The following is a 27,736-nucleotide window of genomic DNA, read 5'->3' on the forward strand; positions in this document are numbered from 1 at the left end:
AGTTCCGTTTCAGATCTAGCGCTAAGTTTCCAAGAATGCAAAATGAGATTCAGAAGTTTGGGTGAGGGGAGGGAGAGCAACAACTGTACCCAAGTGTCAGAGCCAGGCTGCACTCAAGCCTGAAGCTCAGCTTTTAGGAACCAAGGTCTAGTTTCAGGAATGAGAATACAACTGGTAGGAAGCCTATCGTGTGTTTCGAAGGAGGGTTGCTTTGTAATTCTTTTCAAGTCAGAGGACTCCATCCTGTGGGGGTATCTATGGAACTACTGAATATTTAATGACGTATGATCTTGCTCCCTTCAAGTCTGCCTGGTAGTAACCATTGTACGTCTCTCAGAAGAACCAAGATATACTGTTCTCCAGGAAGGAAATCTCAAAGAGCCAACAATCTTTCTAGGATATTCATGCCTTTCCTATAATAATGCTTTCTGAAGTTATGTAATATTTGATACAAACAAAGGACATATGTAACCTACATAAATTGTGCAGCATAGCAGTAATCAACTTCCCATCTTAAAAACAGAATACTTCTAGAACCTTTTCCCCTAATTGTAGTCTTCTACTCATTTTATCTCTGTGTCTCCAGGACAGAGGTAGCCAATATCTTCATTTTTATGTAAATTTTTCCTTTGCTCTTCTCTTTGTTATTAAAACAGTTTTATCGCATACGTAGGTATTCTTAAACCATTTCCTTTTGCATGTTTTTCAGTTTTATAAGATTGCATCATAGTAGTCCTGTGGGACTTGTTTTTCTTTATTCAATACTATGTGTTTCTGAAACACAATATATAGCTCATAGCTATAGCTAATTATGTAGTCTAACTTTCCTTCGTAGAGATATTTATCTGCTTTTGGCTCAGTAAATATTTGGATTGTTTCCTTTCTTTTCTTTTTTATTCTTTTGACAATAATGCTGGTAAAGACATTTCTGCTCGTGTCTCCTGGTGCCCACTGGGAAGAATTTCTCTAGGAATGCATTTTTCAAACCCTTTAGATGCAGCATGAAATGTATTTTCATTGTTATGTAGTTATTACATGATACAATCCATATCTTTTAACTTAAAATGCATTTTTATGTTGCTTTTCTATTCTCTTTCATTAAAACAAATGCCACTGTGATATGACCTAGGGATACAGCCTGCACTCTGAAAAAGCCCTCCTCCAAGACAGAACTTCTCCAGATCCATGTGCAGGTGAACATTCCTCTTCAGGAGGTCAGAAGTGGGGCCTGAGTATCTGCATTCCTAGTAAGCTTCCAGGGGATGCTGCTGTGCTGGTGTGAGAACCAGCACTACTTTGAATAGGCTCTAGGCTGTTCTCAAATTTCTCTGGTGACTAGAATCACCCAGGCTGCTTATGATACAAATCCTGGGACTTCATTGCAGGCCCAACAAATCTGTATCTCTGGGCATGAGGCCTAGAGAGCTTTATAGGGTCACGTGTTGCATAATGACATTTTGGTCAACCACAGACTGCATATACAACTGTGGTCCCATATGATTATAATACCATGTTTTCACTGTACCATTCCTGTGTTTAGATACACAAATAATTACCGCTGTGTTTCTGTTGCCTACAGTATTCAATACGGTAACATACTGTACAGATTTGTAGCCTAGGGGCAGTAGGCAGCAATCTAAACCTGGCTGTGGAGTAGGCTGTACTGTGTAGGTTTGGGTAAATGCACTCTATGGTGTTCACACAATGAAATCACCCGACAATGCATTTCTCAGAATGTATCTCTGTTTTTAGGTGACGCATGACTGTATTTTTGAAAATATGCCAAGTTATTCTTCTAAGTGAAAGAGCACTATTCTAGAATATATGCCTAAGAATATAACAGCTGGGTTGTATTCTAAGGTTAGCTTTACAAGATGATGCCAACTTGTGTTCCATAGTGGCTGTACCAGTTCCCACTCTCATTAATGCTGTGTAACACATTGCATTGATCTACATGCTGCCAACAATCAGTATTACCAGACTTTCTAATTTTTGTGAAACTGATGGGTATAGAGTGGAATTTACTGTGACTCTAATGGGCATTTCCCAGATTAGTATTAAGCTTGAGCATGTTTTCATGTTTGTGGTCTGTAATTTTCCTCTTCTTCAAAAGTCCTGTTCTTTTACCAGCTTTTCTTTTGAGTTGTCATCTTTTTCTTGTGATTGGTGGAAGTTCTATATATAATCAATATCTCTCGTTTGTTTAGTGGTTGCCAATGTCTTCTATTCTGTGGTTTGCCTTTTACTTTTCTACTAAATACCTCTTTATAACTTGTCTTTATTGTGTTTGGTTGTTTTCCTTTCTTTACAAGAATAAGGTTATAGCTTAGGTTTTCACTTTCCTTATGATACATTTGATAAATATGTTTTTACTTTTAATGTAGCATAAATTTGAACTTTTCATTGATAGTTGGTGCTTAAGAACTATTTCTTTGCCCTGTAATCAGAAAAAATAATCCCCTACATTCTTTAGTTTAAAAAATTAAATTTCAGTTTTTACGCTTCTAATTGAGTCGGAATTGATTTTTGTGTATGATACAGGGTAGGAATCCACTTCTCGCACAACTTGTTTCCCCCAGGAATCAGAAACGCCACCTCTATCATATAGAACATCAAGATTTCTGTTGTGCTTCATGTCTGTTCTTTCAGCAGCACCACACTGTGTGGTTACTGTAGCTTTTAAATAACTCTTGGTATCGGGTAGAACAAATTTTCCTGCCTCATTCTGCTACAGAGTGTTCTGTTTGGGGACCTTTGCACTTATTTATTTACTTTAGAATCAATTTATCAAGTTCCTTAAAACTCTGATTAGGTTTTAACTGAAATTGTAGTGATTCTATAGATTAGCTTGGGGAGAACTGACACCTTTACCATATTGAGTCTGCCGTTCATAAACATGGTATAACTCCAATTATTTTGATCCTCACTAATGTCTTTCAATGAGGTTTTGGATTTTTATCTGTTATTGGTGTGTTGTAACATTTATTCCTAGGCTCCTTGTATCATTTGATCTTGTTGTAAATGAAAAAAAAAATCAGTAATGTTTCAGTTTGATAATATACAAAAATGCAGAGGATTTCAAAATTCCGTATTTGGTCACCTTGCTAACATTTGCTTTTTTGTATAACTTGTAGGTCCTGCTGTGTGCCAAGCCTGTCACATTGTCTGCGTATAATTAAAGTGTTGTTTTTTCTTGTTTCATTCTTACACTTTTCATTTCTTACTGTACTGAATAGAACCTCCAGGAAAATGTTGTAGTGAAACAGCTTAGATTTATTTTTTGTAAATAGATTATGGCACGATGTTGATTTTACTTTTAATTCTCTGGGCATTTTAATAGACAAGATTTTATTTACATGTGTTGTCATTACTAGTATATACTAGTAGTAATATACACTAGTAATACTATATATTATATATGTATTACTAATATATTACTAGTATATATATTATACTAGTATATATTGGTATAATATACTAATATATATTAGTATATATATAACTAATATATATATTATATATATAGTATATATTACTACTAGTATAAATATTACTACTAATATATTACTACTACTTCTAGTGGTAGACTTCTATCTAGCACTTTTCTGTTTGCTTTCTGGCTTTTCCTGTTTTTCTACATTTCCCCTCACCCCTTGCCTTTTTTCTTTTCTTTTGTTTTTTTCCCCATAATTGACTGAAAGAACTTATTTTCTTTAGATGAGTTACTTGTTACTGAAGGTATTATCCTATGGCTATCTGTATAGTGATCACCCTAAAGAGTTTGCCTGGCATACTGAAAGTCTGTAGTTAGTATCTTAAACTTCCCTTCCCAGTGATGGAAAGATCTTACAACACTGTAACTCTGAGCATTGCCCTACCTGTGTGTTTGCTCTTGTTGTCAGCAGTCTCATTCTGTATATATAAAAAGCTCTAAAATTAGACAGTATTGTTATTTTACAAACGTAAGTTATGTTTCTTTGCTCACCATCTCTTCTAGCATCTCAGACCTTCTTTCAAAACTCATTTTTCTTTTTGAAGGTGATCCTTTATTGCAGGTTCATTGGTAGTAAGTTCACTCAAGTATGATTCTTTAAAATTAGCTTTATTTTGTCTTGATCCTTGAATGATACAGTTTTGCTATGTATATAGTTCTAAGTTGACATATTCGCATTCATATTTTCTCTTTGTACTTTGAGTATTTTATTCCCTTGTTTTTTTGCCTTCCACTGTCATTGTTGAGAACTCTTTGGTCAATCTCCCATTACTTTGTAGGTGATGTGCTTTTTCTCTCTAGATGCTTTTGAGATCATCTCTTTATTTTGGTGTTGGTGGCTTAACTACATTATGTCTGAATGTGGAATTAATTTAATTTTTCTATCTTTTGTATATGTTATACTTTCTGTATCTTTTGACTGATAGGTCTTGTCAGTTCTGGAAGTTTCTCAGACATTATGTCTTCAGTTGGTGCCTCTCCTCTGTTCGCTGTGTTCTGCTTCTGGAATGCCAATTAGACATAGATACACCCTCTAGTTTTGCCCTCTATCTTTCTTTCTTATTTTCTATTATGTTCCTATTTCTATTTTTCTGTGCTACATTCTAGATAACTTCCTCTGATTCATTCACTACTTCACTAATTCTCTCTTAAGTTGTGTCCAATCTTGCTGTCTAGTTTTATACAGTACATAATTCATGTCCTATCCATTGAGGTTTTTGTTTTATTTCAACAATATTATTCTTTCTAAAAGTTACATTAGCTGTTTTTAAAATTGGTCATTTTCAGTGACGTATTACATACTCATTTTTGTAATTACATTTGTAATTTTGGAAGTGGCATGCAAATTTTAGATTCTGAATCTGGTCATTTAAGTGATGTGAATCTGTTGTGTCTTATCTCTGTTGACTCTCTCAGGGCATCTTGTTTTCTGTTATTTTTGTTAATCTTTACTAGTGAGCTTATATTTGGGTGGGCTTTATTTGTGAAAGTAGGAGGCCTATATTTGTGGATCAGTTTGTTTATAGGTTTGTATTTGTGTTTGCTGGAATCAGGAGATGGTACTGACTGTGGATACTGTACACACTGTTATTTGTCTGAGATTAGCTTGGGAACATCGTATTTGGCTTCCCCGCCCCTGGCCCGTGGCTTCATCTTTGGATTCCGGTGCTGATATAGACAACTAGAGCTCCACCTTACCCTTTGTTTTGGACAAGGGACATGGTGTAAGGTATATGCTGGAGACACACTACATCCTATGCAATTTAAAAAAATGTCTTATACTGGATCTAGTTGTTTTCAAATGGGAGAGTCCTTGAGAGTAAATGATACGCCTTTTTGTTGTAATCAGAAATTGTAATAATTACTTTATGGATGTATTGTTCATTTAGTAATTATTTGATGAATTTGAATATTTTGTTTTCATACAAACACAATAATAATATGATATAATAAGTGGTGGTTGGGAGAAATTCTTAACGTGAACCTTTGTCAAATACAGTTGCTATAGCCAAAGAAAGAAATAGTTCTATGTATTGTAGATCTCTATTTCAAATACTATCCCAAATAAATGATGCAACTCATAATTGCACATTAGGGATGGTTGCAGTGCCTGATGCCTATAATCCCATCACTTAGGGAGGCCAAGGCAGGAGGATCACGAGGTCAGGAGTTCGAGACCAGCCTGGTCAACATGGTGAAACTCCGACTCTAAAATACAAAATTAGCCGGGCGTCGTGGCGGACACTAGTTTTCCCTACTACTTGGGAAGCAGGAGAATTGCTTGAAACTGGAGGTTGCAGTTACCCGAGATTGTGCCATTGCACTCCAGCCTGGGCGAGAAAGTGAAACTCTGTCTCAAAAAAAAAAAAAGATAAACGCATATTAGACTTTGCTTATTTACATTTAACTGGAACCATTAAAGATCTGTCCTTCGGAGCCAGTATAGGCCCATAGCCTTGAAATGCAACCTTTTTTAGCAAAAAAAAAAAAAAAAAAAAAAAAAAAAAAAGGAACATCTGAACATTGTTTTTCTTTTGGAGAGAAATTTGACATTATCTGTTATACTTAGAGATATATAACATCTACAAGTCAACAGTCTCACTTTTAATGTGCACTAAGGGGAACTGTGGCCAGAAGGGCATATAGACAAAGATGCTGCTTGTAGCACTGCTTGTAATAGAGAAAAGGTAGACTCAGCTGTCTTTTCCGCAGTAGGGGAATGGATAAGTAAACTGTATTTTATTTAATGTAATTCTAGACACCAGTTAAACTAACATAGCTTCAACTCCACTATGTTGAATGGAATCTCATGTTGCAAAAAATAGTAGCATTTTTGAAAAATTTTAAGCATCCTAGATAAATGTAATAAAAGTACAAAAACATGTTTGGGAATGATAGATAATAACCTTTGAATAGTAAGTAGGAAGGTGGCAAAATTTTATAGCAGTAATATTTTATTTCTTTAATAAAAAGTGATCTGGAACAAAACATAAAATGTTAACATTTGATATTAGTGGATACACAGAATATTGTTTTATTTTATACTTTTCAATGGGTTTTAGAGGTTTTATTACTTAAAATTTCAAAAACCCTAAACACCAACAAAAAATTATTCTGTTTAAAATGAAAACATGTTTCAATCATTGTGACACTTCTAACCTTATTTTTGTACAGTTCATCATTCAGGGAGAATAAAATATGACATGTTATTATTGAGTGCCCTATCAATACCCACATTTCTTTATTTTGGAAAGTATCAACAATAAATTTCTACGCCTCTTTTTCCAACCTCTATTCAATAACACTTTTATTTTTTATGGATTTAGGGGTACAAGTACAGTCATGCAATATGGATATATGGCATATTGGTGAGGTCTGAACTTTCAGCATTCAGCAAGCTTTTTACTTAAAAATTTAAACTTTTCATTCTGAGCAAACTATCACAGGGACAGAAAACTAAACATCACATGTTCTCACACATAGGTGGGAATTGGACAATGAGAACACTTGGACACAGGGTGGAGAACATCACACACCAGGGCCTGTCATGCGGTGGGGGGAGTGGGGAGAGATATAGCATTAAGAGATACACCTAATATAAATGATGAGTTAATGGGAGCAGCACACCAACATGGCACATGTATACAGATGTAACAAACCTGCATGTTGTGCACATGTACCCTAGAACTTAAAGTATAATAAAATAATAAAAATTTAAACTTAAAAAAAAATTCTCAAAATATTTATCCTGAAAGATTTGGTGGAATTATTCTGAAACCAGGTACCTTGGATGACTAGCCCAGGGTCCACTATGGATTCTTTTACTTTATTTTTAAAATATACAAGGCAAACCGAGAACTAAGCAAAGCATTTGGACATACTGCATTACCTAACGTTCAGCATTACCTAACACCGCTGGGGAGTGCTGCCTCTAGGCTGTCAGTTGTGGCCTGTTTAGAGTGTTATCTTCCCTTATCTGAGATCTGTGTTCTCACCATAAGTGTGTATCTTAGTCATTTTATTATAGAAGATATTTCTGCGTGTTTGCCATAACATGTGAATGGGAATTCCAGCTTTCAAATATGATGGAAATTTAAATGATTAGTCTTTTTAATTTTAAACTTAATAATTTAAATTAAATTATTTAGTTGCTATGTGGATAATCTATTTCCCAGCAAGATTGGGCAGTAGTTTACTTACCTTTACAATTTAGGCGGAGTTCAAACCAACATTTGGAATACATGAAAGACATGGTGAGACTATGTCCATCTTAAACCAGGAAATGAAGTAGAATGATTTTGTGTAGACTTTGGCATTGTTATACTTTCCTTCATTTATTCTGTAAGACTATTTTTTTTCCTTCTCTTAAATGAGTACTGTTTTTGAAATTTGGCCTATTTGTTAGGAAGATACTATTCTCCCTTATAGAGGATTGTATGATTTATTTAAGAAAAGCAGATTGTTTCCAAGGGCATTTTTTGATTCTGATTATGATAAAATGTGAAAACTATTAATGTGCTATCTATGAAAAGTATTCTGGAGGAAAAATATATTCAAATTTATATAATTCTTAGGATAAGTTTGAATTCATTCCATTACATCACCATTACATAGATGCCTGTAGGGCAGTGTAAATTAAAGATTTAAATTGTGTTCCAGCAATTTCAGCTTGACTGACAAGGTACTTTTTAAACTCTGGAAAGCACTGACCAATTGAAAGCCTTTAACTACTTCACCTAAAAACAAGGCCATGTACCCAGAATCGTTGCTGCTTAGGAATACTGAATTTTGGGGTAGGTCACTATAATATTTAGTTACTCAGACCTTTGCTCTGATTTCACTAAATAGTAAAGTAAAGGGAGCTATTGCTTTATTATTTTGTCACCCTGTAGTGTGACTGGTGAGGCAGAAGTACAATAGCTGGAGGTCCTGAAGGGGCTCACCATGCCATTCTGGTTGTTATTCCCTTTATTGTAATAGACCTCCGTAGAGTTCATGGAGAGGTAGAAAACAGAAACCTGTTAGTGGGAGCATTGGTTGTAATCTATGTTTTTGATTATCAATGACAGGATCCTAAAATTACACCCAAGTATCTCTCACAGGTTCTGAAATTGAGTTTCCGAAAAAGCACTGTAGTAGTAATAGAAGGTAAAGTGCAGAGTTCCAAAGAAATGAGCTGTGAATTGAACCTGCAATGGAAATCGATCCTATCAGTCAGTTTTTGCCCTTGTTCATAGAAAAATAGGACCGAATGTAGAAGGAGCCAGGATCACTGATTAAATAGGATGCTGAAGTGCTGGAGGCTAGAAGTGGGCTTGCTGGTCCCTTAGGTCAGGACTGCAACTGTCAGACTTCTCTGCTGGAAACCTTGCTCAAGCTGGCAGAAAAAGAACAGAATGAAAAATGCTGCAGGCATCAGTGGGAGAGTCGGTAAGAGCTCACTGACTGAGCTTCCGGCGCGCTTCTCCGTAGGGAGGCCATTCTCATCTCTTATCATGAGTCAGTGGGCCCACAGTGGACCGCTTGGCCTCATGATTCATGCCAATGGGGCCTGTCATGATACCCTTTCAGGGAAGCAGGGAGGCATCAGTGTGGTCAGAGGGTGTGAGTGTGAAGAAAAATGGCCTTGGAATCAATTCCATTCTCAGTAGCATCTTCAGGATTATGAGGAAAGAGGAGAAATTTCCTACAACTAGTGGTCCTATGAATACAATTTGTCACCCTGTTATCTAACTGTAAGAGATATATATTGTGCACATAGAATGCTTGTAATGCTATGTCAAGTTTTTGGGGGGCAGTGTTTTTATTCTACTCCAGAAATGCAGTGTGAGTTGCAATTAGCCTACCAAAATTACACATTTCTGGTTATGAAGTTGCCATTTGTTTCCTACAGTGTGATACATTTCTACAGTGATGCCCTTCAGAGTGTTCAGTGATCATCAGTATAACTCACTAGAGTAAATGTCCCTGTGGAATGCCTCATTCACAGTTAGCAGCACACTAATGGAAATCGTTCTGCAGAAACATTGAAAACAAAGGTATTATAAAACACTAACTGAAGATGTAATTATTATAAATCCATTGCTGGATCAGAATTTAATTTTGCAGAATGGCAGAAAAAAAGTAAAAACAAAGAAGCATTGAAATCAGGCAGTTTGCTTAGTATGAGTTAAAAGAATTGTCAGATTTCCTTAGTCATTGGTCATAGCCTATCAACACTTATCATTAAAGGAGGCTGCTCTCATAGGTACATGGTAGCACATGGCATTTCATTTATGTTATTGTATGTATCTGCTTTACCAGCCATTTCCCCAACTCACTTAACTTTGCCTTTGGACCCTGGTAAGAGAAAATGACAATACTCCATCTGAAGTGGACCATATCCCTGTGTCATGGTGTTGATTTAACTTATCCTGTAAGCTTTTGACAAATGAGAATCAGAGTCAAAGAGGCCTTCATCCCTATCCTATGTTGATATAACCCTTCCTACCCCTATTGATATTGACCCTGCCATGGTGATAGCAACAAATTAGTAGACACAGCAGAACTACGGACCATAGTCAAAGGCTCACAGAGGGCACAAAGGAAAATATTCTGCAAAAGCTTCTGTAAGATAGTTTTGCTTTGGTTAACTGTAGTTTTGCTTTGATGTAAAGATGCAAGCCAGTGAGTGCCAATCTCTTTTCATCTAAGATTTAGACCTCATACAGCCTCTGTCTCCTGTCTGATTACCACTCATGACAATAGGCAATTTAGAGCCTTTGTCATAGAAATGATTGTTTTGTGTTATGCTTAGCTATAGTACTTGGCAAATGTATGGGAAATCTGAGACTTAATTTTACCATGATGGAATTCTAAAAGGTACTTACAGAGAAAGGGAGCATGTATTTCAAGACTACTTGACCGGTAGACAGAAGCCTTTGTCTTTACTCCTGCGTTTTAATTTAAGTATATAGTTTCTTGGATAAGAAATACCGAATGATGCAGACTTACTTATGCAGAGAAAAATAGTTTTCCATTGAAATTAAGTTAGAACTGTACTTCTTGTTTAAACTAATATCTGAAGCCTTTAGTCATTTTATTAGTCAATAAAACTGATGAAAATCTTAGGAAAACGCATTAGAACAGTCCTGTGATGAATAGGAGGCCTGGGATTAATAAGGAAAAGGGCAGAGGGACACTTGTTGATCTGTTTATGTATAAGGGATCTGGAGCTTATTAGAAGTTTTTATGAACATTCAACTAATGAAGCATTGTATAAAATTATACATTTCCGTTAAGTTGTAAAAGTTACTAATCTGAAAAAAAACCTTCAATATTATTTCTAAATAATTTTATTTATGACATTTTCCCTACAGAAGTAATTTAAATATGAAAAATTAATTTTGTAATAAGGAACATTCCATGAGAATGCCACTCACGATTTCTTGGAGGAGTTTTCCTCCTTGGTTCTTAGATTTATTACAGGACGGAGTAGCATGAGTGATCTTTATTAATCCCATTTTATGATTACAGCAGACATCTGGTAAATTCTACATTGCATATTTCACATTATTCCACTTTAAACATTTTCATTTGTTAGCAGGTAAAAACGGGGGATTTTAAGTTCTCTCTATGGCATAAATGATGGAGAAAACAGACACAAAGAATTTATGCGCAAATAGGAATCAAGAAGTGAACTTGAACAATAGTCCAGACAAGTTTGCAGCGCCCTGAAGTGCCGACCAGGCTCTCTGGTACAGCTGAACCGGGGAATATGGCCTTGACCCTCTCTTCTATGGAATTAGCAGGAAAAGGGAGAAGAATTCCTCCAACACTTTTGACTCAAGTTTAAATACATTGGATCTTTATTATATTGTACATTTTTGGGTCAGGTTTTAGGTGAAGTCTTAGTATCTTTAGGATCCTGATTTCTTCTTATTTGATTCTCTTTAGTTTGGTAGAGACCAACAGTGGAGTGGGGGCAGCATGATTTGTAGTTGTCAGATCCAAATTCGAGTGCCACAGCAAACCCCGACCCTGATCAAGTTATTGAGCCTACCTTGGTCACAAATTTTGTCTCTATATATTAGAAATAAAAATATTTACAGGATTATTGTAAGGAATAGGAAATATATAGAAAGCAACTCACACATAGTAAGTGTGCCATAAACTGTAGCTTTTATATCTCAAGTTTATTGTCCCTTCTCAATTGTAGATCTCTTTACGTTCATATTTGGTGGGCACACTTGAGACGAACAAAAATCAAAATTATGAATCAAATGACTTCTGGATGTATAACACAAAACATTTTAGGTTAGGCTTTTCCTAAAACCCTGAATGCTTAATTTTTTGTAGCAGTGCATGGTACATTATAAGTGCTGGGTAAATGTTATTCACATAGTAGTATTTATTTTCATCATGATTTCATAAACAAATCTAAGCTTTCTCTGCATATATTTTGTTTGAAGCCATGCAAAAATGCTTATATTCTCTCAATGTCATTTAGATTTCTAAGCTTGAAAATGTACCTGGAGCTGGGGCTAAAAGAAGAATACTAAGAAATTGTCATGAATAGGCAAGAATTACTTTAGAATTGATTGCATGGAATTCTGTTCGGATTGAAATTCGGAAACACCTGTTCTGCTCAGAAGTTTATGCTCTCTTATTATTTCATGGATGATTCTCTAGCTTTTACTCTTATGTTTTCCAATTACATAATTATAAATTAATGCTTAAAGAAAAAACACATGTATCAGTATTAAGATTGGTTTATTTATTCAGCGACCCAGAGGAAAAGAGGCTTAAATAAGATAGCATTTAATTTTTCCTAATGAAAAGTTTGGAGGTGGGAAAGTCAGGGCTGGTATGGTCGTTCGGTGATATCAGAGACCCTGGCTCCTCCTCCATCAGTGCTTTGAATTCTTAACGTTTAAGTGCCTCATGGTTCACCGTGGCTGCCTGAGCTCCAAATGTCATATCCTCCATCCAGCTAATATGAGAGAAGAAGGACCAAAGATGGTGAGCCCCTGCCTTGTAAGAACACCTCTCAGAAACTATTTTGGACATTTCATCTTATATACCATTCTTCAGAACTTAGGCACATGGCCATATCTATCTGCAGAAAATAATGGAAACTTTCATCTTTATTCTGGGTAGCCAAATGCCTAGCCAAGATTTAGGGATTTATTATCCAGGAAGAAGAGGAGACCAGGTGTTGGGGACAACTGGGAATATCTGTGACCTTTGGGATTGACCTGAGCCTTTATCTTTCTTCTTTCTCATGTTTTCTTTTGTCTTCTTTTCTAAATAGATCCCATGCGAGGCCCAAGAAAACTGGAAGTAGTGGAGGTCAAATCTCGGCAAATCACTATCCGCTGGGAGCCATTTGGATATAATGTTACTCGTTGCCACAGTTATAATCTCACTGTCCACTACTGTTACCAAGTTGGAGGACAAGAACAAGTGCGAGAAGAAGTAAGCTGGGATACAGAAAACTCACACCCTCAACACACGATCACTAACCTGTCACCATACACCAATGTCAGTGTGAAACTGATCCTCATGAACCCAGAGGGCCGGAAGGAAAGCCAAGAACTCATAGTGCAGACAGATGAAGACCGTGAGTACCTTTGAATGATATGTTTATGTAAAACATGTTTTTTCAAAAAGCACCTTTTGTTTTGAGATCTTTGCTGTGAAGATGGAAGAAAGAACTACTTACATTGTAGAACAACACAAATGTGTATCTGTACTCTGTATTCTTAAGCACTGATTGAAAGAGGGAAAAGTGAGTAGAGATGTAGAAATGTCATTTTTTATTACTCATATAGTTACTTTCCTATATATAATCATTCCATATTGCTCCCAATAGTTCTTCATTCAAGTTTTATTTCACTGGGCTAAAAAATTGTTGTTTCGGGTATTAGGTTATTTATATAAAATCATTGGACTGAAAGACTGTTATTTTTGGTATTAGATTATTTATATAAAATATTTATCTAAATATATTTAAATGGCATTCTGAAACATTTTTTATAGTTCAGATAAAATTTCAGCACAAAATAGAGCCTGCCCTTGCTTTTCAACGCAGTCTTGAGAAACTAAGTTGGTGGTCATGAAATAGATCATTTTTCTCCACAGGAACAATGTTGAAACTGGATGTTACTTTAATAAATGACTACTTAACAAATAAACCATGCATGTCACCAGTAACGCATCAAAAAAGCAAATATACAGGAAACCTCCATAATAACTTAAAACAGTAAAATTATGCTTTGAACCTCATAGCATGGATGTAAATGTTCCTTTACACAGACGATACGGGGAACCCTTGTATAAATAATAGCATATTCATATAGTACATAAAATACAGTGGTAGTGTATCATACATTTGACCTAAAAATCACTTTTCAGGCATCAAAATAAGTGACAAAGAACATAGGAAGCCCATTAAACGAATGAACTATTTTTAAGAAAAATAGTTGTTTCGCTTTTTGTTTCTTTATGTAACTGATAATGTAATTTTGACCATTGATTAAATCATGAGTTAAATGTTTGGAATACTTTATCATTTCATTTAAAGAACTAAAAAAGTATTTTTGAGTGTTTCTACCTACCCAGCACCTGCGTATTTCTGTAGAAGAAAAATGTAGAAGTAGCTAGAGTAGATGAGGAGCTCACTGCACATCCTCTCTCTCTTCTTGTATTGTCCGTCAAGTCCTGCTTGTGTTGGTTCCTCTCAAGCAGTAGTTTGGGAGGGAGTCTAAGTTTGGTGGAAGCCCCTCAGTCAAGGCTGAGACCGGAAGCTCTATTTCTGTTTCTTCTTACTTTCTCTCATCTCCCAGAAGAGGAGAAGATGGTGTCCACATTGTCATCAAATCATGGCTGGCTCCTTCCTGCCATACACGTCTGTATTGACTCTGGTGCTAACATCTGTTGTTTCTACTTCCAAAGTTTTAGATTGTTCTTTTCTGTCAATTTCCATTGCCTGTATTTAAATCCTTATTATTTGAAATTTATATAATTGTTTCCACCTTTTCTTTGTGGTTCCAGTTTTTTTCTATTCTAATGCCCTTCTACTCACTCACTAATCTTAAAAATACATTTTCATCTTGGCTCTCTCTACAAGAGTCTTCAGTGGCTCTTCCACTTAATCTTCATTCCAGTGCCTTGGCTGTCAAGGTCTTCTATATTCTTGGCTCATATCCTAGGAGTAATAACTTCTCCTTCACAGCAGCTTGTTCTGCAAAGCCATCCCTGAGTGCTGGTCCCTGTGCCTGCTCTGTGCATCCTGGGCTCCCCATCGTTGCCTGATTGTTCTCCTTGGCCAGTCAGGGCCTCTCCTGGCCGCTTCTCAGGCTCGCCTACTCTGCTACCCGCTGAAGTTCTCCTCACATTTCAGGTCCTTCATATAGCTGTCTCCAGCTCTTCAGTCTGTGTTACTCACATCCTTCTGACCTTATTTGTACTTCATAAGATCCTTATCTCTGACCCTCAATTTCCTGATCTGAGAAGTGAGAATAATAACAATTCTTAGATATATTAGGGATAGAAGAAATTTACATGGAGAGCTGGTTGTAACTGTCAGAAAGGGTCCTTTCTTAGTGTTGTAATGATTCATGGCCACTCATGATTCTTCTTTGCTCCCTCATTATGTATTTATATGTATTTTTTTCTTTTTATTGTAAACTATTTGACAAGAAGTACTGTTTTTCTTTTATAGCAATATGTGTGATATTGAGTAAGTAATAAACACCCCAAAATACCTTATAAGTCTTTAAGTGAAATAATAAAGTATTGTTGATAAGCATTTAATTCATGTTTTAATAAACAATAATGGTCACATCAATGAGAAATAAAATTCAGTCACTTTCAGATACGTATTGCTGAAGCATGAACCTATTGAACACTATGGGTTTCAAACTGAGAACCGTCATGAGCCAGGAATTTTGTTAAGTTCCATCAAAACATGAGGACAGAATTACTTTCTTTGTTTTTTGTTGTTGTTGTTTGTTTAAATTATCTTGCTAGTCCCTGAAGCTGGAGCATGCATTACTTTGAAATAAAAATCTATTGTTTTCCTAGCACACTAGCATTTCTTAATTAGAAAAAAACTTTAATTTCAAGTTATATTTCGTTACCCCTCCAAAAGAAATACTTCAGAAAAGGCAGAGAGAAGAAAGAAATAGAATAATTGCCAAACAATATCCAGTTTGTAGAGAAAAGAATTGAGGAATCACTTTGTTTATCCATTAACAAAGGTTATAATTCATTGAACGTTGTGAGTTTTATTGTAGTATAATACTTTTATTGAAATATAGTTTATTTCATCAGAAATCGTGTGGGGAAAAAAATTTACTTTTCATTAACGTTAGTAGAATCCTATATAGCCCAGGGATAAGTTGTACAAACACAGGTATTATGACTTTATATACCAGATCCTGCATTCCCAGAACTTCTTAAAATAGGTACTAGACCTAAGTTACTATGAGGTACTATCTTCCCTATCTTAATTAGTAGTATATTAATTATTTATTCATATTGTTTTAATTTACATTGTCTTTCCCTGATCATAAAGTGATTATCTGAATCCCCATTAGGGTTTCCTGTCAACTATTCTACTGCCATCTATCACAGGGTCACCACCAGTACATTCTAATAAGTTCATCCTTCTGAGATATCCTCTGCCTAACATGACTTTGAATACCTCCTATGTCATGTTACTGTTAGCATTTTCTTTTATACAAATTGAATAAAACAAATATTTGTTTTGTTCTTTTTTTTAATTAAAAAGAATGGTTTTTTTATTTTTTTTTTAATACTTTAAATTCTAGGGTGTAACAAATATTTGTTTTTTCTAACTCTTCACCTTCCTTACACCTGCACATGGGTTAATACATATTTTCAAATAAGAAATATCATTGGCTGCTCTGCCTATGGATTAGCCATTCTTTTATTCCTTTGCTTTCTTAATAAACTTGCTTTCACTTAAAAAGAAAAAAGAAATATCATCACAAAATAGAGTCACTCGTCTTAATTATCTTGATGCTGTGAGAAAACTGATGATGCCATCATCATAAACACTTTCAGGGTAAAGAGGAAGAGACTTAGCTGAGTTTTCTCAGGCATAGCCGGTTTTAGTTCAGCTTCTAATTATGATGAACATTTTAGTCTCAGAGCTTGGAATTCCAATGTTCTTAGAACTCACCTAGTGTTGTCATTTCTAATGTTTTTTGTTGCTTCAGCATAGTCGTATATAAATTTCAACATAGGACTAACAATTATTTTCATACTTATGTACTCTTTAGGGTTTGAATGTCAAAATTAACTTGGCTGGGTATAGTGACACATGCCCATGATCCCAGCACTTTGGGAGGCCAAGGCAGGAGGGGATCGCTTGAGCCCAGGAGTTTGAGACCAGCCTGGGAAACATAGTGAGACCCCATCACTACAAAAAGTAAAAATAAATTAGCTGGCATGCTGGTGTGTACCTATGGTGCCAACTACTCAGAAAGTTGAGGTGCGAGATCACTTAAACCTGGGAGGTTGAGGCTGCCGTGTGCAATGGTAGCCCCACTGCACTCCAGCCCAGATGACAGAGCAAGACCCTATTTCCAAAAAACAGAAAATCAACTAATTCCAACTTCATTTTAGGAATGAGGCAGATGAGATCTAAAGAGGTTCAATGATTTGTCCAAATTGCATAATTTAATCATTAGATAGTCTTAAATCAGAGCCCAGGCCTCCCATATGAATCAGTATTTTTTTTTTCTGCCGAACAACACTTGACTTTAATTGGAATAACCGTAAATGTTCTACATTTACATATAAGTAGCCCCTCATCTCAAAAAAAGGCGTACTATCTGTGAGTCCTTTTGAAATTCTAGGCAGGCTTTCCAATCCGTGATAGCCTTAGCAGTCATTTAAAAACTAATCATACCCTCTCACAATCTAAAACATTTTTTCCAACCCCCTTTAAAAAAGTTTATTGAGATATGTTTGTCCGTTCACCATTTGATAAATATTTGGGTTGTTTTCACTTTTTGGGTATTGTGACTAATACTGCTATGTATATTCATGAACAAGTTTTTGAATTAACATTTTTTTCACTTTTCCTGAGTACGTAGCTAGGAGTGAAATTGTTGGGTTATGTTGTAAATCTACCTGTGTTTAACCAATTGAGGCACTGCCAGAGTGTTTTCAAAGTAGTGGCATGACTTCACCTTCCCTCCAGCAGGGTATGCGGTTTCCGATTACTCTTCCTTCTTGCCAGCACTTGTCTTTTCATTATAGCAATGCTAGTGGGTATGAGGTGATATCTCATTATGGTTTTGATTTACAGTTTCTTGCTAGCTAATGATACTGAGTATTTTTTCCTGTGCTTATTGACTATTTGTTTGTCTTTTTTGGAGAAGTGTTTATTCAGGTCCTTTGCTCATTTCTAATTGTACTATTTGTTATCTTATTACTGGGTGTTAATATAGCTCCTTTTATATTCTAGATACAAATCTCTTATCGTATATATGATATGCAGAAACCTTCTCCCATTCTGTGTCTTGTCTTTTCTTAATAGTGCCCTTTGATACCCAAAAGGTTTTCATTGTGATAATGTACATTTTATCAAGATTTTCTTTCATTGCTTTTGCTTTTGGTGTCATGCCTAAGAAATTGTTGCCCAATCCAAGATCATGAAGATTTATTTATATGTGTGCTTTCTTTAAGAGTTTTATGGTTTTAGTTCTTACAGTTAAGTCTTTAAACTATTCAAATGTAATTGTTATATATGGTGTGGGGTAGAAATCCAACTTCATTCTTGTGCATGTGGATACCCAGTTGTGCTAGTAGCATTGGTTGAAAAGATTATTCTATCCTCATTGAATTTTCATGGTACTCTTACTAAAAATCAATTTACTGCAAATGTAAGGGCTTCTTGAGTACTGGGATTCTCAGTTCGATTCCATATATATATATATGTGTGTGTGTGTGTGTGTGTGTATTTGTGGAATCTGTAGCTTTGCAGTCAGTTTTGAAATCAGGTGAGTTCTCTCCGACCCAGTTATTGGTCATTAACTTCATCACCAAAAAATTTGATCATGCACCCCCAAATATATGCATATTTATAAACAGTATAGCTATTTTGTAAATAAGATAGACATACTAGTACACTAAATTGTATATAACATGAAGCATACTGAAACACTACATTTAAAATTATAATGGGATAAATAATATTTTTTAATTATATTGAATATTATTTTATAGAAAATTGGCAAATAACATCTTCACTTTTGTTAGATTTTTGCAAACTTATAAGAAGGTGTTATGTATTTTAAGTTTTGAAAAATGGCATCAAATTTCCCCCAAATCACATATAGTATTAACAAATAATGTTTAAAGACTATATTGTTATTTCGTCTATATCAACTTCTACTTTGTATTTTAATAGATATATTAGTACAGTAGCTCATATATTTTTTTGCGTGGTTTTATCATTCAGTGTTATGGTTATAACTTGAATCCATGTGATATATAACTGTTATTTACTTTCAGTCTTTTCAGTACTTTATTGTATAACATAACTTATTAAGCCATTTGATTTGTTTCTTATTTATTATTATTTTAAAAAATCACTGCTTTGTGAACATTTTTGTATATGTCTGCTGGTGCATATATGCAAGAATTTTACTAGGAAATATACCTGCATGTGGGACCATTGGGTCATATGTTCTGTGCATCTTCAGCTTTACTAAATACTATTAATAATTTTCCAAGTGTGTCTCTACCAGTTTACACTCCCACAAGGAGTATGTGAGAATTCTCATCACTTCAAATCCTTCCTCGTTTCTTTTGGAAGAGTAAAAACGTTTACTTAATAGATGGGACTGAGCTCTGTCTAATTGATTAAAGGTTTTAAGAAAAAAATGATAAAGTTATTCTTTTAATCAGGACAGTGTAGCTAAAATGGTTTAAGGTTCCAGATTTTTAAAGAAAACTTGAGTATATGTGTGGGGTTTTAAAATCTTTTCTCTCAATAGGAGGTTAAAACCTACCAAGTCTAGAAAAATCTACTTTTTAGTTGTTTATTACTTAAACATTTATTTCCTCCCACCCTCCTTTAGTCCCAGGTGCTGTTCCCACTGAATCCATACAAGGAAGTACCTTTGAAGAGAAGATATTTCTTCAGTGGAGAGAACCAACTCAAACATACGGTGTAATCACTTTATATGAGGTAGTATATATGTTTGTTAGTAATTTTTAATTAGAAATTCTCATGATAATGTAGGCTATCTAGTATTTTAAAATGCATAGTTACATAATATATTTTAAGAAGTTTAATGCTTTCAGTAGTTATAATGGTTGTTATATAGAAGAAAATTGTAAAAATAAGTTTTTGAATTATATATAATTTGAGGATTTAGCTTTACAATGAGTTGGACCTTTCCAGTTTATATGTTATTATGTGTTAAGACACAGCATTACATTTAAGAATTATCTTTATTAAAAACAATAAGTATTTTGAAACATGCCTTGATTATAAGACAAACATAGAATTTTATTCTTGATTAGCTATTAAGTATTTTGCTACTGAATTATAGAAGGACACTGATTATCCAATTAGCAAAGTCAATAAATACTGTCTCAGGGCTAACAATAGAATAATGTCTTTTGGTTTCTTAGTATTACCAAAACATCCTTTCGACTTCTGTGACATAGTTTTGTCTACTGAGGCATATCAAATGGTTGACTGATAGATAGCAGAGAAGAATTTGATGAATTGTTCAAGGAAAAAAATAACAGCAATAACAGGGTGACATTCATCATCACATCTGTGCGAGCATCATTTCACTATGCCTATTGTCATAGAAACAAGCAGCTGTGTTTTTTTAAGCTAGCATTTATTTGAATGCAAATTCAACAAAATTGTATGTTGTAAAGTTTCTAAAAATCGTGGCAAATTCTCCTATGGAACCTCTGCTTGAATACCTTTCAGAACTACTGACAAAAGCCTGTAAAGATGAGCTGTCAGACGGTGATCACCGAGAAACCCCTTCCCTGACCCAACTGGCCTCACATTTATGTTTCCTTATAATTTTTGAAAATTGGTATTGAAACACACACAAAAATTAATTCAAAGCTAAGTGAAGAAAGATAAAAAAGTTGATTTTTGTACTGTTATTGATGCTGTTCATTGGCTGCCTCATTGTAAAAGAATATTATCAAAATTCATGGCTCAGCTTTTATAAAGCTAAGTGTTATAAACAAATCAAACAAGTTCATTTTTTTTCCCTCAGTGATGAAAATCTTTTAGTTTTTATTTTTGGCCCCCAAAATAAACTAAAACTAGGTCTCAGTATTGAGGATTCTTACCTAGTAACAGGATTTTAAACTAGGAAACATACAATCTTTGAAATCAACTTTAATTTCCAAGCCATAAGTTCATCTGTCCTAAAAGCCACATGTTGCTATGTAGACAGACAGAAAACATTTAATAGAGTCTTTCTTTTTAATCCCACAAGAGATATATCTCTGTGTGGTAAGTCACTTTAACATAAAAACAATGGGAATAATAATTCAAAGGAAAACCCCATTAATCTCTCTGATTCTGCAGCCAGGACTACCCAGCTGAACACTGATCTAAATACTACTACAATGGGGATGCATGAATGTGTCATAAGTCAGGGTTTTAAAAATCAGGTCTGTGTAAGTAGAACAGATTGGTTCAGTTTTCTAGGGACCAAAGGGGAAATATGTGATCCAGGCTGAAGTGATTAAATACAAGCTTTCTGCCCAACAAATCTTTCTCCCTTTCCCATGTTTCCTACAAGTAGGAAGGAAGGGAGTCCCCAGCTCCCTCCAGGCAGGTCTTAGGTGGAGTCTCAGGAGGAGCTCTTCTTGAGCTGAGATGCACCTGTGAGCTGTGATTCACCCAGCCTATGCCAGAGTTTACAAAAGGCACACACAGCTTCCTCCCGGAGCTGAAGATACATGTTGAACCGGACTCAGTCCCTCTCTGGAGAATCACAGACTTCTGAGACAAAATTATGCTAAGAAAATCAAACCTTTGCCCCAGAAGAAGCAGGGACCATGGCAACAGTGTATTCTGTCATGGAATCACATTTGAATACTGGTGAAAACCAGAAGGTGAGATAAATTGCCATGGTTGGAAAAAAGTTTAGTAACCAATGACACAGGTGTTTGTTGAAGGAAGGCAGGGCACAGGATAATTTTTGAAGGAAAGAAGAAAGCACAGATGGAATATCGTTGATGTTTGTATTAGGCCGTTCTTGCTTGGCTGTAAAGAAATGCCAGAGGCTTGGTAACTTATAAAGAAAAGGGGTTTACTTGGCTCATGCTTCTGCAGACCATAGAAGCATGGCACCTGCATCCGCTCCGGGCAAGGGTCTCAGGAACCTTACAATTATGGCGGAGGCTGAAGGGGTGCAGGCACGTCACATGGCGAGAGCAGGAGTAAGAGAAAAGTGGGGGGTGCCACCCTCTCCTGTGAACTCAGAGCAAGAATTCACTCATCACCAAGAGGGTGGCCTGAAGCCTTTCATGAAGGATCTGCCCCCATGACCCAAACACCTCCAACATGGGGAATCTCATTTCAACATGAAATTTGAAGGGGACAAACATCCAGACCATATCAGTGTTGGAAATGGATATGCTGTAGCTTTAGGTTATTCTCAGTTCTCTCTTTGCTTATTATGAAAGATACACAAAAGCATTAATGATAAAAAACGGCTGACAGCATTGTTTTTTCCAGGAGTTACAGCAGTTCACAGCCTTACTTCATTCTTCTGGTTTTCTTCCTTGCCTTCTCCTTTACACTCCTCTAACTCCGTTCTCAGCCTTCCAGCACTAGCCTTGCCTCTCTGACCTCCTTGTCTTCATTCTGACTCAAGTCCTTCTCATACCTTACCCCTCCACCTCAGTCATTTAATTTTATCAGTCGTCTTCCTACAACCTGGGTCTGATCATTACCCCGTTACTCAATAGCTGTCAAAATCTCTTATTTTGTCAAGTTGTCAATTTAATACTGCCCTCTGAAAGAATACTTTTAAGTGCAGAAGTTTTCGAAATAAAACATCCTTGCTTCCCAATTTTACTTTTCAAACGTAACTAGTATTAACAGCTAGATACATGTCCTTCTAAAATTTTACAAGGTAGAAACTGTAGTGCAAATTCATTAATGAATATAAAATGGATGCAATTTAATAAATGTTATCAAATCCAGCATTTTATTACAAGAATAAAATGCCATATGAGACTCCCACCTCACACCATACAAAAATAAATACCAGGTTCATGATCTAAACACAAATGTTTAGAAGAACCCTCGAAGAAAAAGGTAGGAAGACATTTTTATTATGTATTTTTCTAAGCTTGATATAAAATGCAGCAGTCATTAAAAATGAAGATCGACAGATTTGGTTATATAAAATTTTAAACTTCTGAATGATGAAAGATACCATGAAGGAGGTCTGACTGCAAAGAGAAGACTCGGAGAGATTATTTTCAGCACTTACAGCAGTCAACAGGCTGGTGGCTGTAATATACAGAGAGCTCTATGTAGTAATAAGAAAAAAAACAAATACTGTATTAGGAAAGAAAATGGACAAAGACACTTCAAAAAAAAATTCACCCAGCATGTAAGCATATGGTAAAGTACCTACCCAACCTTAATAATGATTAAGAAATGGAATATTACAAGTGCTACAGAAGTTTAGATTTCTATAATATCAAGTGTTAGTCAGTGATGTGGAGAAATGTGTACATGCATAGTCTATTGATGGGAACATACATTTTGCAGTCTTTTTTTGGTAGGCAATTAGGGAGAATCTATCAAAATTTAAACATAACATGTCAAACCTATTTCTAGAAGTTTATTAGTAATACTCCCCAATGTATAAGGATATTTGTCCAAGTATTTTCGTTGTACCCTACTAACTTTATGTATCTCTAGTGAGTAAATACCAGACACCTGGTCATGAGACTAATACATGGATTTTTTAAAAGCTGTAGTATGTCTAAGATATTGGAAAAAGACAGAAGTAGAAAAGGTACTGTTCCTTTTCTATTGAAGTAACTGCCCCATCAGCAGCCAAATGTAAAAAGAATGAAATGAGTTCTAAACTTAGGGACTCAATACGTGAGTGTGTGACTAGAGTGTCAAGTGCAGTTTTGGTTGGGCACTTTAATCAAGTAGAATGGTCTAGATTTGCCAGTTGATTGGGACATTCAGGAGTCTAGAGTTGAAGACACGTTAATATCCTGAGCCTGGGTAAGTGGACTGTTAGTCACCATCAGCTGAGATAGGTGGTTATGTAGAGGGAATGAGAATTTAGGGGCCATGTTAAGAAGTTTGTTTTCAATACTCAAGGGCTTCTGTGATCTAACCCAAATCTATATTTATAACGCCATCTCTCACTGTTTTTCTTCTGGAACTCAATGAGCCATGTATATGAAATTGTTTTTTCTCCAAGAGCCTTCTGAGCCATCGCACACCCTGCTTTTGCTTAGATTCATTCCGCCTGTGCCATCCCATCACTCTCATCCTATAGCAGCTCTGCTTATCTTTCAGTATTTTATTCAAGTACTGTACTCTTCCTTGAAGTATCCTAGGTCCTTTGCTCCCCTGAAATCAGATTTAATTATTCATTCCTTTGTTTTCTCAGAATAATTGCTTAAACCTCAATTAGAGGATGGTGTTTTATGCTGGCTGAAATTACCATCAACTCACACTAGGAGATTTTGATTCCCCTCTCCTATAACATGCAAGTCAAAGATTGCATGTTATTCTATTTTGGTTTCCCATTAATCTCTCAGTTTAGAATTTGAGGCTTTAAGTAGAGAAGGGGAAGACAATTTTGGAAGATTTCAGGCACTTACCTGCAAATCAGAAATCATCCAATAGAAGCAACAGTTTACTCCATCTCACCCAAATCTAACCCTCACACATGATGCTGAGATCTCAGTTTGCTTTTGACCTGGCACATCCCATAAAATTACTTACATCCAACACTGCAGCGGTAGCATTATTTACAGAGGCTTCATTACAGTTTCCTGGACCTTCAGCCAGGGACAGAGTACAAGTAGCTTCCAGACTTCCTTCTTGTAGCTTCCTGCTGTACTGAAGTACTTAACAGGCACTTAATAACCGTGTATTGAATGAACAAGTGAAGAGGTAAATGCTGAAGCCATGTGGACATTTGAGTTTGAGCATGGGGGTATATTTTGGTGCCGTTTAGAGCAGCTGCTGAGGTGGGCGAATGTCTGCCATCCGCTCTCTGGCAAGCAGTGGGGTTGCAGAGTTAGAGTGCCCCTGCTGCCGAGGAGCTTTCCTCATTCTGATATTCAGACTCCAGGGCTCTGTGGATGGGTCTGAGATGGGGAAACCCATCACCTTTGTGACATTTTGCGGACGTGTACATGCCCAACATATTTGTTTGTTAGGGGTGAGGGAGAGGATCTGTAATTTTTAGGAGTGTGTGAATTAGTGTATACATGTGTTTTTTAGAGGTAGATAAGAGAAGGTGTCTAATTTTTACCAAATTGTCAAAGGGTTATGACTGGAAGCCAGCTAAGAACCTCAGTGTTATTTTGCAACCACAAGGCTTTCGGCAAGTCCAAGCCCATCGGCCCTGCTGGAACAGCAAGCAAGTCCCTTAGTAAAGCATTGGCTTGATAGTCTTTGTGGGTGGAGCAAAGATCCCACTTGTCTGAGTGTTTACATGAGCGTATGCACACACCTGCTCTCCCCAGGAGGAGTTGTAGGAACATAGATACTGAGTGCCAAATATTTACTGATCACAATGGGATCGGGAAAAGAATAAGACATCAGCCACTCCTCAGAAGGAAGATACAATTACATGAAATGTTCCAATTCCTCTGGCGGATTTAAATCATGATTGAAGATCAAAGAAGAGATTTCACAGTACTCCACGATTCATTGCCCGGTGAATTGTATGAACAGTCACAACACAGGCATTCAGTGGATCTAGGTATTGTTAGGCCAGGTTTAGGAAGGCTTTACAGATACACAGAATGGGAACTCTGGACTGGGCATGGACGGGTACTTTTTTTGTCCCAGTCTCATCTCTGGAAACCAACCCTCCCTCCCTCCTTCCCTCCCTGTCGCCCTCACTCCCTCTCTCCCTTTCTCTCTCTGCTGTTTTTCATTTGGTTTCTGTGACAACTTTCTCTCCTTTTGCTCTCTTCCTGCATTTCTGACTCTTCTGTTGGCTTCTCCTCCTCTATCCTGTATCAAATACCTACATTCATTAGGGTGTGGTACCAGGCTCCCTTCTTTTTTTTCTAAACTTCCTTCGCTAGTGACCGTCTCCATTCCAGAATTGAATATCGTCTCAATGCTCATCACCCCCAGTCTTTACTCCAGCCCAGTCCTCTCGAATCTCAGCTTCATGTCATACATGTGTGTCCACCTGACTGCCGTGGGCATTTCCAACTTAACATGTCCACCTGTGTCTGTAAATTTCTCCCGATATGTTCCATTCTTTTCGGTACATCTTCTGATCAAGCCCAAAACATGGAACCTATCCTTTATTCCACCCTCTTTTTCTTATATCCAGTCCTTCACTGAGTTCTGTCCATTTTGTCTCTAAAAGATGCCAGTTCTTTTCATCTCTTGCTGCCTGTACCAGCCCCACCTTATTCCAAGCGCCTGTATTCTCTCTCTCGTGCTATAGCTCTAGGCCCTGGACTCTGCTGCACTTCCTAGTGCCTTCCCCACTACCTCAACTGTGACCCCCCAGTGAAATCAACCTTCCACCCACAGTCAAAGTGAACTCTTTAAAGGGAAATTAGATCATTTTATTTTCATGCCTAAACATGTTCAAGGGCTTCCTGTTGTATGTGTCCAAACTTCTTATCTTAGGGTGCAAAGCACTGTACAGTATGGTCCTGCCTGCTTCTCCAGCCCCCAAGGAACCCCAACGACCTCCTTTCTGTTCATATACTGTGCCCACTCACTCCTGCTTCACTGCCTTAGTTCGTGCTGTTCTTTCCCAAACTCTCAGCATGACTGACTCCTTCCCTAAGTTCAAGTCTCTTCAGCTTAACTGACATCTCAGTGGGCCCTTCCCCAGCCACTCTAAGTGGCTGTGTAATAACCTCTCTCGCCCGACAATTCTCCTTATTTTAGCACCTTGTTCGTTTCTTCCATGGAACTTGGTGTTTTGAAAGTATTCATTTACTTACTGTCTCCCCGGCTCCATCCCACCCTGTCCAGATTCTCCGTTATCTGAAACAGGGCATGTGTTTACCTGCTGGCCATGGTGCTTGCAGAGCGTCAGTGTTCAATCAATGTTTGAATAGAGTAAATGAATCTGAGTAGGTAGAGAACATGGAAACAGAGCTAACTGTCTCATGTTCCAGGCAAGTGAAAGTTTACGGGCGGAAGCAATGTCAGAAAAGCCCCATTAGTGTTTGCAGGGCAGTCTTTATCCTGCGACCAGAACAGAAGGGAATATAATTGTGTAGTATCACAGATTCAGAAGTAGGTTTGGAGAAGGTGGGAGCAGGTCTGAAACACAAAACTAAGGAGTTTGGGCTTTCTCTCATATGCATTTATGTTTCATTAAGGTTTATAGACAGGCAATAAAATGAACGAGAACACTAAGCTAGCCTCAGTAGGCAGCGTCAGTCCTCATTTTAATTATACTCTGTCGTAATTGTTGGATCGCTTCTCCCCTTCCCCTACCAGACTGATACCTCCTTCAGGGAAGGTACGATTCCTGAGGCACCATGCAAGACCCCAGCTCAAAAGACAGTGCTTGACACATGAGAGGGGCTCAATGAATATGTTTTAAATGTACGGGTGAATTAGTGGGAAACATTGGGAAGCAATTATGCAGCCATGATAGAGGTTTAGATCCGTCTCCTCCAAACTGCCTTGTTCCCTGGAGGTGTCCAAGTGGAGGACCAAGTAATCACACAGCAGATACGTCGCTGACATCCCTCACTTAGCTACTGGGGGCAGATTTGGCCTTATCTCTTCTTGACCTCCTTAACCTTGTCGAGGAAGTTTGTTAGAGGGTTAATAACAGATACTGTGCGTGACTCCAATAGTGTCATGCACTGCAGTGATTAATATATACAGCAAACAGTTTTCTTGCTAAAGCTTAGTTGATTCAATCTAAATATTCTTTCAGAGAGATCTTCTTAATTGTAATGACATGGTATAAATATAAGAAAAAAGAATGTCAATTATCACTTCGTATAATAACAGTTTTAGTGTTC

The 27,736-nt window shown here is 36.6% G+C and overlaps 1 protein-coding gene across 17 annotated transcripts in view; it reads left to right on the forward strand.

Moving 5' to 3' along the window:
- The window catches only part of PTPRM (protein tyrosine phosphatase receptor type M), an 847,035-nt gene that overhangs the window by 494,356 nt on the left and 324,943 nt on the right, over window positions 1-27,736 (forward strand). For all 17 annotated transcript variants that reach the window (XM_065534197.2, XM_065534199.2, XM_065534198.2 and 14 more), the window contains 2 exons: window positions 12,786-13,094; window positions 19,594-19,703. In XM_065534197.2, coding sequence (XP_065390269.1) covers window positions 12,786-13,094; window positions 19,594-19,703 — 419 coding nt within the window. The remainder of the gene's footprint in view (window positions 1-12,785; window positions 13,095-19,593; window positions 19,704-27,736) is intronic.

Source organism: Macaca fascicularis, chromosome 18 (assembly GCF_037993035.2).
Source record: "Macaca fascicularis isolate 582-1 chromosome 18, T2T-MFA8v1.1".
Classification (NCBI taxonomy): domain Eukaryota; kingdom Metazoa; phylum Chordata; class Mammalia; order Primates; family Cercopithecidae; genus Macaca; species Macaca fascicularis.